Source organism: Antennarius striatus, chromosome 14, assembly GCF_040054535.1.
Source record: "Antennarius striatus isolate MH-2024 chromosome 14, ASM4005453v1, whole genome shotgun sequence".
Lineage (NCBI taxonomy): Eukaryota > Metazoa > Chordata > Actinopteri > Lophiiformes > Antennariidae > Antennarius > Antennarius striatus.
The window spans coordinates 12,734,335-12,748,045 of NC_090789.1; the positions used below are offsets into that span (position 1 = coordinate 12,734,335).

General features: G+C 38.4%; 1 protein-coding gene across 6 annotated transcripts in view; it reads right to left on the reverse strand.

Annotated features, from left to right (window-relative positions):
- Positions 1-13,711, reverse strand: part of ptprua (protein tyrosine phosphatase receptor type Ua) — a 184,765-nt gene that overhangs the window by 71,554 nt on the left and 99,500 nt on the right. For all 6 annotated transcript variants that reach the window (XM_068333143.1, XM_068333140.1, XM_068333144.1 and 3 more), the window contains exon 4: positions 6,466-6,547. In XM_068333143.1, the coding sequence (XP_068189244.1) occupies positions 6,466-6,547 (82 nt within the window). The remainder of the gene's footprint in view (positions 1-6,465; positions 6,548-13,711) is intronic.

Below are 13,711 nucleotides of genomic sequence, written 5' to 3' on the forward strand. Positions count from 1 at the left end.
CTAATTAATTCTTGAAAAAATGCCTGTGAGGGAGCATAGTGTTTCAAAATAATTTATCATATCAAATAATTTATTAAATAACAGCTCACACACGAACAAAACGTTTTTGTAAGAACAGGCATCTTGACTTTTTGCATGTGTGCTCCAAATAAAATCAGTGTGACAGTGAACCAACATGTACAATACCAGGAGTCAGATTACATCAACATTGATTAAATGTAAAATTGTAATATAATGTAAAATGAATTATATTGCTTGCTGCATCAAACAGCAATGCTATCCACTACATTTAGAATTAAGCTAAGAGAGATATTTTCTTTAACTCTTTTCTTCTTGTCTTTTCAAAAAATAATCCACCAGCCAAGTAATAAAGAATGGAACTCTCACTCTTTTCATCTGTAAATGAAAGCAACGCCATGCTGCTTCTCCATCTTGAAGGTTTATTCATATGTAGTTCCCACTCTAATCCAAATATCTAGTCCACATACTGTGTGCCAGTTTGAGTGGTTATGATCTCGTACGCCTATAGTATCTTATGGCACAGCATCAAAACTAGTGAATATGAGTCTTAAACTAGCAATAAGATGGACATCAGTCATAACAAGATGCAGCTAAGAACAACAACATGACAGGGACTTCTTAACAGAAATATTATCTGGCTTACTATGTCTTCAGTTACTGTACTGGGTTTTAATTAGATACTTGGATACAATGTTGAAGACTGTGCTCTTTTCATTCCAATGAATATTTCCAGTGGTGCAAAAAGCCAAAGAAGCCCTATCCTGCTGTGAGCAAATTACTGAGACTAATTCAGAGACTTTTGCTGTCTGGCATGGAAACATTTCCGTCCATTTACTGGAAGGGAATAAAATCACTTAATCATTCACTTCTTTCAGTCTTTACATGCATTATCAAACTGAATGAATCAAAAGTCACACCCCCGCTGTGTAATGCAGGTTCTAAAAAAGTGAAGATCTCCCAACGGAAAAACAAAGAATCAAAGTTAAACTTGTGTTGGTGTAAATTCCCATCCAACAGTTCAGGGTTATAATTGCAGGTTGAAACTGAAGATGGTTATTCAAATCTTCTCAAAAATAGTGGTGGGGGCTTCACCTCCAGCTGACCTCAATGAGCTGGCAGGTGTTTAGGATGAGATGTATTTGACCATCTCCATATGGTTATATCAACACAAACATAAAAAAAAAGAGTCTATCAAACAATATCATTCTACTTTTTAATCACAAGTGAAAGCCTTCTATATCACAAAAAAAATAAAATAAATAAATAAAATGTAATGAAGTATCTTCGAGTCAATACTAGTGTCATGGTTCTGTTCTGTTTGTGTGCTTGGCAGCTCTGTTATTGTGAAAACTCATTTTCTCTTGACAGGTCAAGCTGTGGCAGAGGGTGTGGCTGGATCGTAGCAGCTGACGAGCCATACCAGTTCCCACTCTGCTCATCAGCCTCATGTTAAAAGGCCTGACTTTTCCCTAAGGGGGTGCTAGATTATTTTGTCCTGTGTTCGTGATGGTAGTGTTCCTAGTCTTCTCGCTGCTACATGCTCTTTTCAGTGTTGTGGATTTTTGTTAATTTTTGCTCTGTTGTTTCGGTTTCATTGCTCACTTGTGTTTTTGCCTGAGCAATAAAACTGTTTATTTTTACGTTTGTGTCAGTCTCTGCTCCTTGGGGTCCAGACTTGAACTACCCGTAACAGCTAGGACACATCATCAGTGATGTATCCTGAGATTATGTTTTGGATCTTTCAAATAGATGACACCAGTTAAGGTTGATCAGGCCTCAGTTTGTGCAGCACTCAACCAAGGATCATGGTCACTTCATCCACAGCCAACTAGAAGCTTCATCTACTGCCTCTGCACTTCTTCTGTCACCCTTCTTGATGGATCATTAGGTTCTTTGTAACTTGCTTTGAAAAAAATTAAATGAAACAATGATAAGCATATCCTTAAAATGTCCTCTACTGTGATGGAGACAATAGCCTGATGATCACAGCAAATTATCTGTGATACACAGAATTAAATTTAAAGTCAGCTCTACTCAGACAATGCACACTTTTTTACTTGGTTTCCATAGTAACTAACAGCAATACCTTGTTGTAGATGGGATGATAGAAATGGCATCTCACATTATACCTGCTGTTCATTTTTCTTTTTTCTCTCTCTTGTAATTTCCAGGCTCAGTATGTTTAATAAGAAGACTGAAAGTGGTCTGCAGGAAGAAACCCAGATCCTCAGGTCTCACCTAACTCAGTCCTCAACTGTGTACTAAATGCTCAGCTTACCAAAATGGAGCTGGTTAAATCAGTGACAATGAGGAGATCTTAGGATTTTGTTTAGAGGAAATGAGCTTAAACAGCTTATAAACTTCTTATAAGTTTTCACATCCTCAAATAGTGGAGATGTTTTATTGAGAAAATGGTGGTCATCCAAAAAATGTAAAAATGTAAAACTCCACCATGTAGTTGTATGGCCTGTTAGGACTTAAATTCATTCCACTCAATATAAAAAAAATAAAAAATAATGTAAATTTGGTCCCAAATGTTGTATTTTTGTTTGGTTGTTTTTGCTTTTTTTTTGTTTATCTAGGAGGTTAATCAATCATTGAGATTGATTCGTGTTCTTGATGTCTGGTCTTGATTCAGACACGTTTGGAATAAAGACATGAACTCCAGAGAAAAGCAAAAGAGTTAAAACTCAAATTTACAAATAGTCTGACTTAAAACGTTCCTGTGAGGTTATTATTTTTACGGCATATGGTGAGATTTATTCCATCATACTGAAATTTGCTTGCATCTTTTATCTATTGTATGGATGACTGCTTCTGTCGTCACACCAGCTGCTAAAGAAGAATATGTAATTGTGCAAACATACATTTGGCTTTTGTATAAACAGATGAGTAGGTATGTGTAAGGATGACTGCACATTAGAGGTGCTTCATCATTTATGTATTTACTGTATGGCAGATGTATAAAGCAGTCCCTGATAGAGATGCTACACCTGATCCTGAGCTAATAGCATGGTGAGGGTTAAAAAGTCACCATCTGCACTGTCAAAGTACTACCCAGAAGGCCTTTCCAAAATCACTATGGAAATATATTCTTCTCCACTGACGAAGTGAAAGAGGGCAAGTGACAAACTTTAATATCAGTCTGCTGTTATGGCCGGCTTGTAGACTGCAAAAAATAAGGGAAATGTACAACAGGTAGATGCAAAAGTTAATTCGAATTTATTTAACAAAAAAATAGCAGCATGGCATTAGTCAGAAATCATGGGACCCTGCAATGACCATTTCTACAACCCCAGCGTCTGCTACTGGAAATGATGCACCCACGGTGAATGGGTGGCGGCGTTAGATAGCCTGTGAACACTGGCCAGGTATTCCCAGGTACTTGATGATAACTTGCACAGCTGAGGACCTGCAAGACAGAGCAAACACTGACCCGGAAGGACCAAGGCCCTGGGGCCGTGACACTACGCAGAAAAATAAAGCTGATCCCTCTTGGTTTCAAAAAGGGTTACTTCAGTTCATCTGACTTTTTCCCAATGACAATTCAATGATTTATAATGTGTGCTCTGCCTAATTTATCAGTAGTAGAAAAGAGATCAGAATTTCATGAAGCGTATAAATATCCTACATTATCATTCATTAACCAGCCAACCATCCATTCATCCATTTTCTTCTACATGAGACACTCGCACTCGTCTCGTCTACAGCTGCTTATCCACCTCCTGGGTCATGGGTCTGCCGGGACCTATCCCAGCTTGCTATGGGTGAGAGGTGGGTTGCACCCCAGATAATTGCCAGCTCATCATGGGTCCACAAGGAAAAAATATAAAATAAGACAAAACACACGCACACACTCACACCTACGGAAAATTTGGCGTGACCAATTCACTTTAGCTGCATGTTGTTGGAGGTGGGAGGAAGCCGGCGCTCACGTAGAGGTAACATACAAACTCTGCACAGAACCAGAGCCAGTGCGGTACAAGTGCTGCCCACTGCCCTTTATTCATTATCCTCCCCCATTTAAAACAACAACAAAAACACAATATTAGCATTTTCACAGAAGGCCAGTGTGGATAAATGCAGCAAGGTTTAAAAGAAACATCAAGGAAGCAGCTAGAAACTGCATTTTGGATGTGAATGTTCCTATGGGGTCAAACGACCCATAAATATTAGAAGTTGCAGTCACGATAAAAACCATTTTAATTTTCTTCACGATAAGGAAGGCACTCCAATGCTTTCTTTTCTTATCTCTTTTAGCATTTGGTGCATTGGACAAACCTTTAAAAACTGTGAGGTGATAAGGCCCTCCCACAATTCCTTGAAGCAGAAGCATTCGGCAAGATTTAACAAAGCACAATAAAACCATAAAGTCCAATTCTAGATGTTTTCAAGAAAATTGTGGGTTTGTTTATTCTACATGGCTGAAAAACTATGATGATTATATGTAAATGTAGATGTGTCGGATTGGCAGTGTGGTGCCTATCTGGTATATATTCACCAATCTTTTCATACAATCATACAGATTTGCTTCATGCCACAGCAGATAGCACGCTGAAATACCATCATATCGTGTGCCAAAGAAGCCACAGAACCTACACAATAAGCAGCAGTGCATTAATGCATCGGAACTGCAGGGAGATAAAACGGGAGACGTATGTATGGAACTCAGACAATATACAGTATACAATGCATTTCACTGGTCCTATCTGTATGTTTGTCATTGTTAACAGATACTCCAGTCTCCAGTATAGTTTGTATGTCCTAACCTCCAAATGTGAGTGACCTGTGGGCAGCCTAACCACATGCCAAATGAATCGCTCCCTGCTGGACCAGATTCTGGGAAGGGAACTTGTCACTGAACAACCAGGAATGGTGGTAAAGCCCTTATCCACAGGGCTAGACTGGACACAAAAAGTACCAAGAAACCAGCTGCTGGGTAAGCTGTTGGGGTGGGGTACAATACGGTATGATTGAGTGACCATGTAGGGGACCTTGGTTTGCTGACTCATGACTTTCTGGACTGCTTCACAGAGTCAGGATAAAGCAAAACATGATTTCATCAGGTTTTTCATGATAATATTTATCATTTCCGCTTCCAAGAGTGAAAACTGACCACCAATGGAATAAATCCCGACTGAATTCATTGTTGAATACTCCCTAACTGAGCACCAAATGTTATCAGTTAATCATGGTGGTAACAAAAACTTAATCACTGATATGTGATTGAAATCTAATTAAAATAGTTCATTATAGTCCATTTAGGTTCATGAATGTCCACCAGCCACCACTGTAGAACAGACCAATTACAGAGTTATTTTATTATGAATGTAATCTAACACTGCAATATATATCAGTTCTGGAATGGATCAACTTCATTAATGAAGTTTAGTTGTTACAAATTTAATAATGTTACTTCCGAAATGAATCACAGTTAGAAGTATGTTATCTGTTTTTGGGTCAGTGCAGCTTTTATAATTCATTCCGGGGCAGGCCAATCTGATCAGATTTATCTATAATATCCAGTAAAGCTTATTATCTTGGAAATAGCAGTAGTAAATGAAAAAAGTCCAATATCATGGGCACTGCATCTATTGCTGATACTTGCACCAAAGCAGTTTGGGAGTAGAGAGGTAAATCATAGAAAAAAATGTAATATTATCAGCACTGAGTAAGCACTAACCTACTGATGATTGCATTTAATTCCCACAGAAAATTCAAGTACCACCACCAGGTGTCCTTTTCCCAGCATCTGACATTACATTAACCTTAAAAGCACCCAGATGACCACATGGTGATCAGACAAAGAAAAGATCAGAAACTGTGTCAATACAAAACAAAAACTTCCCGCTGTGTTCGTACGACAGTAACAATGGGACAAGGACCAGGTATGTGTTGGCAGGTTTCACTGGCAGTGGCTCAGTGGTAAAGCGGGCGGTAGAGCGGGTCGTCCTATGATTTAAGATCGGCGGTTCGATTCCCGCTCCCGCCCCCCCAAAAATACCCGGAGGTGAGCTAACAGTGGGAGGTGTCAGCTCATCTCCGGAGCACTGCCGAGGCACCCTTGAGCAAGGTGCCGTCCCCTTTACAAATTGCTCATTTGAGGCGCACCAAGAAGGAGCTGCCTGCCACTCTACCTCCCCTGCATGCCTACAGGCCCCTTTGTGTGTGTGTGTGATACAGGGGCCTGTACTCACATATATGTATGCATGCGTTTGTAATCAGTAGCTAGAGTGTGCTTCTTAATTTCCCTTCGGGGATCAAACCAGTATATAAAATTTAAAAAAAAAATTAATCTGCCATCACCTCTGGGAAACTGTTGAGCATCCCACACCTCAAAAGATTACAGGTTTTGTCGTGCAGCTGGACACTTTTCCCAGGCTTAGTAAAGGTCAGTGGATATGCTAGTCAGAGAAGTGTGCATAACAGTGTACAGGTACTTACAACAGGGGTAATTGAGCAGTACAATGTCGTCCAAGGCAATATAGCCTTGTCTCTCCTCGGAAATGGTTGCTTCAAAGACAACCTGTGGGCAAAACAAATAAATTAAATGACAAAAGATCAACTTGAAAAGTTGTAAAATTATGAAAATATAAAGCATTATTATTTATTGTTACTATTTCTACTGTCTCCATAACACAGTTCCAATCACAGTTGTGAGCAGTTTTTGATAAATCCTGGGTAAAAACATTGAACCATAAGTTGCTTCCAGTGACTGATATGACACAGTTATTCTGACTCAGCGGGTGGTACCGTGTGTTGTATCTCCACCAGTGCATGCATATGTGTTTGAATGACTGAATGCCAACTTCAGCTATAATGCACTTTGAGTGGTCGGTAAAATTATCAAAGTGCTAAGGAAGTACACACTATTTACCAAGATAGAATCTATTTTCAGAATATTTTCATTACACTGAATTGTACTTATTTAGGCAGCACTTCCATTTGAAGTGCCTCATGATTAGTGTGTTCAACCACATCTCAAAATTACAAAGGCCACGCAAATCAATCCACTATGTCAATTATAGTGAAGCATTTTAAGTGCTACATTTAGAAGAAAAATTAAGGACAATATTGAAAAATAATTTACTTTCATTTATAGCCATAAAGGTGATGAGCGAGTAGCTGAGATTTCGTTTCACAGTGGAAAATATGCCTTTCAGATGCTGTGACAACTGTTGGACTTAACTGAGCATGTAGACAGGCCCTCATTTTATTAAGAGCCTACAAGCCCATTGCAGCAGAGGTTTGTGTAGTGAATTGGCTCTGCTGTATGATTTGACTATGAACTGTGTGATCTTTCCCATCACAGGCAGCCGGTACCAGTGTCTTGGATCATTTTCTTTACTTCCCCTTGTCAAACAAGTGGATATAATACAAGCCCCCTGGAATACAAAAAGACGTGTTTCTCTTGAGGCAATAAACTTGTACAACATTTGTACTATTACATTGGTCCAAAGACGGTCTTCAAACTAGCACATATCACTCCCTGTCTGTAGTGATAACATTGGTTTCAAAATGTTCAGAAACACCTTGATAGGGAATAACATTTCAATTGAATGTTAAACTTTGATAGTAAGTGTGAAAACACAAACGCTAACTGTTGTGTTATCATCATTAACCAAAAGAAATCCTAAATGTACCCTAATATATGCTTTTTTATTTCTATTTTGTGAATAATTTTTCAGGACAGTCAACCCCAATTAAATGAATTTGTCATACCGGGTCATACATGTAACTTTGACTTTATTACTATTTATCCATTCATTCATTCATTCATTCATTCATTCATTCATGTTTTTGGAGGTAGGAGGAAACTGGACAACCTGGAGAAAGCCCATGCAGACATGGGGAGAACATACAAACTGCACAGAACAAGAGTTGAAGCCTGAACCGTCTCGCTGTGAGGTGAAGCACTACCCACCACACCACCGTACCTCCCTATTTAATTATTTATCTTTTTCTTAATTGATTATTAAGCATTCTAACCTTCCCCTCATAATACCTGAACATATAGATTTTTTTATCCATTCCCCCATACATTACAACTGAAATTAATTCATAATACTGTTTACAAGGATGTTTAAAATGCAATATACAGCACCACATGGCTCATCTATATGTTAGGAATCCTGTGACATTCAATTAATTCAGGTGATTACCCACAAACTTGTTTGAACAATGCTCAATGCTGGTAATCTCTTAGTTATTGATGGTCAGCAGCCAAATAATTTGAGCCAAAGGATTTATCATTATGCAAATTCTCTATGTTTCATAGGATCATTTTGATTACCAATGATGATGCCAATCAGTCTGTTCAGCAACGCCTGTTGAATTATAATACCTTCAACAATTCATACTGCAACACCAACATCCCACAAATCCAAGACAAAATAGAAAATAAACACCAGCAGAAATAGAGCTTAATGTGAAGCTGTATAAACATCATGCAATCAGCTACTTAGTCAGATTGAAATATCTGCATTTAAATGGCCGTTACTAAACAAGAACCTAAGTTTATGCTTAAAAAAATAAAGGTGGTCTTCAAGATACAAACAATTGACTTATGAACACTCAGATACGAAAAACCACATGCCGCTATATTCAACTACTGTAGTTCCAAGTTTCTGCCGGAACCGATGCCGAGTAGTGTTAGCAGAGCCAGAGATGTAATTTGTCCACTGTTCAGCCTCTCAAAACCAATTGTGTTCATAAGTTGAGGACATACCTTCACCTTGTAAAGGTTTATCATACAAGTTTAGTTATTCAATTGGACCCATTGGCAATTCTTGTCTGGCAAAATATACTTCTTTTTCTTTTCCATTGAGACATAAAGGGAACCCTCCAAGCTCTAATTCCATTTTGTGAATCCATGCTGCATCTGCAGGTGTCCTTAAACGCAGCTTAAATATTCACTCACTCATCTAAATGTGCTAGGCCCACGCAGAGCCTGAAAGTGAAAGGGGAGGTTTCCCAGAGTGAAGCAATGTCATTGTGGGTTTCTGAGTAGTAGGTACAGTCAAATGGAGCCAACTTCATTCCCTTTACGAGCAACTCTTACCTTTAATCTGAAGTACAACAAAGTCTGAACTACATATCACATCATCCACGTACGAACCCCCCACTCATACTACCTTTTGCTATCTATTCCAAAGCCCAGTAGAAGTCAGAGTGTGACCATGCACTCACAGGTAATAGATTGCAATGTTGACAATTCATCAGGCTTTAAGTGCCCCAGGCCAATCAATATCACAAAAGACCTTGGCAGATGGATACAGACTAAGGCTTTCTTTCCACTAATTTATTTTTATTTTTCATTCCAGTGTCGGGCCATTAGAGATGTCTGACCGATTAACTCCTCAATTCATCATGCGTCAATGTTCGATTCCATCAGCCCATGCATTGAGCCATCATTAAGCTCCTCTGCATCTGCCCTCACTTATAGAAAAGTGTGTTTGAGTATGGCTGTGCCAGATGCCAAGGAATAACCTTAACATCCAACAGCTGCACAGAGGCAAACACAGGCTGTCACACAAATACTATAATCCTCTAGGTGCACAAAACAGAGTATTGTAAATGACACAATGTGACTCGACGTATGAAGAGCGCAGTGAAGCCTCAGGGATAAAAAGATGAACATGTCCAGATTTACTATCGTGGATGCAGATTGCTGTACCCCATGACTTTGTACAATGTACGTGATGTGGATCCAGTATACACTACATGCTAGATACACAACATGGTAATTGTGTAATCGTAGTGGAAAAAGTTGTTGCCTTATTTTTAGTAGTTGGTCGATTGAATTGAATATTTGGTAGTATATACTTGTTATTGATTTCTGTGTTTAAAGTTCCTGGCTGTACTTGTTTATCCTACTGTATTTTCCTTATACATTCATGAATGCATGTCTATTGTCAAAAATGTTTTTCAATTTGCATTTTTATGTTACGTCTGTGCATGTGGTCCTGAATCCATCACCAATTTCTTAAAGTTACAAACATGTCGAGCACATAAGGCCAGCTTAGGAAAGACATATAAAAAATGCATAGAAAGAAAACAATGCAGGAAAAGATAGTGGAGGAACATCTTATATGGATGGACGAAATACAAAGTATAAAGTGAAAGCTAAGACCACACAGATATTGTTTGTCATGACAGGGGCCGGATAGGATCTTTAATATTTAATAGTAAAGTTTCACTCTTTTCCAATACTTATAGAAGTAGAAATACAGTAGAAAATATATTTCTGCAGATGATGCAAAAGATGGATTCATTAAACTGAGAATGTTCAGTTAAAGGTGATGTCATTCTCTAGCCTACACTAACATCCTCTGTGACAAAAGACTTCCAACAACAATGAAGCCTGTAACACTGCAACAACTGAATGTGTAAAGTATGAATCGTGCTTGGTTTTGCTGCAAACAGCAGGGTGCTATCTCTTGAGATGTACTGTCATTTCATAGTCAGCAGCCACAGAAAATGACACGAGAAACAAATCAGACCCAAGAAGCAAAATGTAGACAGTTAAGGAGATGGAAACAGCTGGACAGTCACTTTAAATGTAAAAAAGCATGCAAGCATTTTAATATGCACCTCCTGCTGCAACGTGTTTGGCTCATAAAACTCAATGCCAGAGAATTGATGGTTTAGACTAACAAAATCCATACTGCCTCCCTGGAGGCCTCACAGTGAATACATAAAACCAGTGGTCGTTGTAAAAGAGATTGAATAAAAACAAGATTTGCAAAGCAATTAACATTCTAAGCTCTTCTTTGCAGTGTTGCAGAAATTATTTATGTATCCTCACTAATGATAAAGTTCTCATCTGATCAGTGTATGACAAATATCTTCATGAAGAATTGAACACATTCATTGTCTTGCACATCTGAGAAAAGTCTATCAATTCATCCGTCTTCCAAAACGCTTTATCCGCCGTAGCGAGTCACAGGGAGCCAGAGCCTGTCCCAGCAGACTGAGGGCGTGAAGCGGGGCAAAGTCCGGGCACGACATCAGTGCACCTATGTCCTGTCAAATTAGTTCTTTAGGTAGAATGATGCTGAAAATATTAATCCATATTTTAAATGTGCCAGTTAAACATTCAAAATAATTGTTCTTCTCAACTTTTCCCAGCACAAAGACGAAATGAAGTGAGTTGGCCACTGGCCAGCGCAATATTCTTCTGGAGAGGAAGAAAGAATATGCCAAAATGGTTTCATTTTATGAGTAGGTATGAAATTGCATGTTCAGTTCAACAGTGTAAGACTAGCGACTCAACAGGGGACCTGATGGAGTCCCTCTCTTGGATGAGCTTTAAATTATATCTGAAACCCTCTGGCATCAGCAACATACAAGTTTTGCTTAAGACTTTTATGAAAAAACAATAGCATTGATTACTTATTCCACCAGTCTTTCAGCATTTCAGTCTTCTCCCTCTCGGAGTCACTAAAATCTAGTGTTAAATGACCATAACATAAGAATTGGTCGCATGTGACATTAGAAGCAATGATTGTGTAGTGTGTTTTGTTTAATTAGTGCCTATGTGCATAAAAAAAAAAAAAAAAAAGATTCTGTCACTGGACTTATCCCTGCCAGGTGGACTACAAATGGTGATTGGGGTATCTGTTTGAAAGAATATGATTGCTGAAGATTGGCAAGATCACCTTGCTTCTAATGCGCTGTCTCTCTGTCTGGTTTCTACAAACTTTCCGTCTGTGATGGTGAGCATACAACAATGTGGAATCTATGGTCCAAACAACAGCCCCACACATCATCAGGCGGACAAATGAGAAGAGGCAGTCAAAGAAAAAAGGGAGAGTTTAAATCTATGTATTGTATGGATGTAGACTGTTTTATAATTATATAATACCTTTATTATTAATACAGTGTGCCCTTGCGCATTTACACGTCAACGCTCATGACTCATTGCGGATTTTTGGTAGGTAGTCACGTGATATCGTACACGCATTCTATTGGTGGACGGCATCCGGAAGTTCCCTGAGTCTCGGACTTATGTAAGACACAAAAGTGCTTTAAACAGTCGATAAGAGTGTGGGAAACGTAATGCAGATAGAAGGTGGTTTAATATCAGTATGGGGAGGATTATAAATGTTAAAATTACCGTAAATAGTAAGATAAATTGTCGCTCTATCGCGGAATTCGTTAATTGCATGTGGTTCCTGGAACGCATTAACCGCGAGGAACGAGGGAGCACTGTATTACTATTATCACTGACATTTGTTCAATCTGGCAAGTTTCTGTTCTTCAAATTGAAATTGAAATTTCAAACAAATATTGATAATATTTCTTATGAGCTAAGTATGAAAATAGTCAGTGCTTCATAGCATGTCATGGCTGATAAGAAAAGGCATTTCTGGCACTCACACGGGCTAAAACCAAGGCTTTACTGGTGTTCTGCAGGTGAAATCCATTGTAAAGTTTGGTCTGACTTCAAGCCAAAGCATCAGCACATTAATTCCATCCTAGATAAGTTATGATCCACCAAAGTCAGGCATGACACAAGATGAATAAATTTCCATTTCTTTTTTAATCTTTCCCGTGATTTGCTCTCTACCTTGTGCTCTCTTAAAGTTCTAATTTCAGCCAAGCGTAAAGCTCAATGTGTGTGTATGAGGGATCAAGTACTCTCTCTGCACTGCAGGTCAGCGTTTAGATTTCTACCTCAAACATGATTTTTTTCCCCCCATGCAACTCCAGAGGGTGTGCCTTGAAACCACGGGGAGGTTTTAAGAAGTGATATGCTATTGAACAGTACATGTAATGGAAAAATCCAATTTATCATAAATTTGTTATATTTTTGAAAAAAAACAATAAAGGCTTAATTGTAGCAAATGTCTATCCATCTTTTTTTAATTAGAAGCAATTTAGCTATTTTTTAGAAGGCAATCTGAATTCCTTGATTTAGCACACTTTGTCAATATTTGGACAAAAAGAGAAATTACTGGACACTGTTATTTCAAGGATGAGTTAAGATGAATGCTTAGCAAAGAAAAATAAATAATATACATAGGAAAGAAAAAAGAATGCTAGTAGAAGAGGAGGCTAAATACCGTATTGCACTGGGAATTAAGATGTTGAGATACAGGACAAAACAGTCAAAGAGCGAAAAGGACCAGTAAGAGAAAAACAAAAATCTGCCTGAAGGAGAGAAGGCAGTTTCCAAAAAAATGACTTTTCACATTATCTGTACTTCCAGAAACCAAGACTAAAGTATGAGCTCAGTGAGAAAATGCATGCAGCTTATCATATCCAACTGTCAAATGTGACTTTATGCAGTATTCCAGGCATCAGTGCTACCAACTCTACAAAGACGTTGTGCTTTGATTATTGGTCTGTCTGTTAGCAAGATTACTCAAAATGTTAAGAATGAATTTGACGAAATGTATTGTAGAGGTGGTGTATGACAAACACAGTAATCCATTACATTCTGGTTTTGACTCTAATCATTACAAGCCCCCAAAGCAAATATGTGCTTAGGGAAGATCTGAAAATATGCATGAGGTCTAATTGAGTACCAAATGTGCCATCAGCAATGAACATTTGAAACCCAGAATATTAACACTGAATTCTGAAATATCATTTCAGTAGAAACCTAAATACAAAAGCCCTTCTGCAACTCTGATCACAGTCCATATCTCAGTCAGTCTTTCCTGGGGGGTGTTAATGTTTGCTG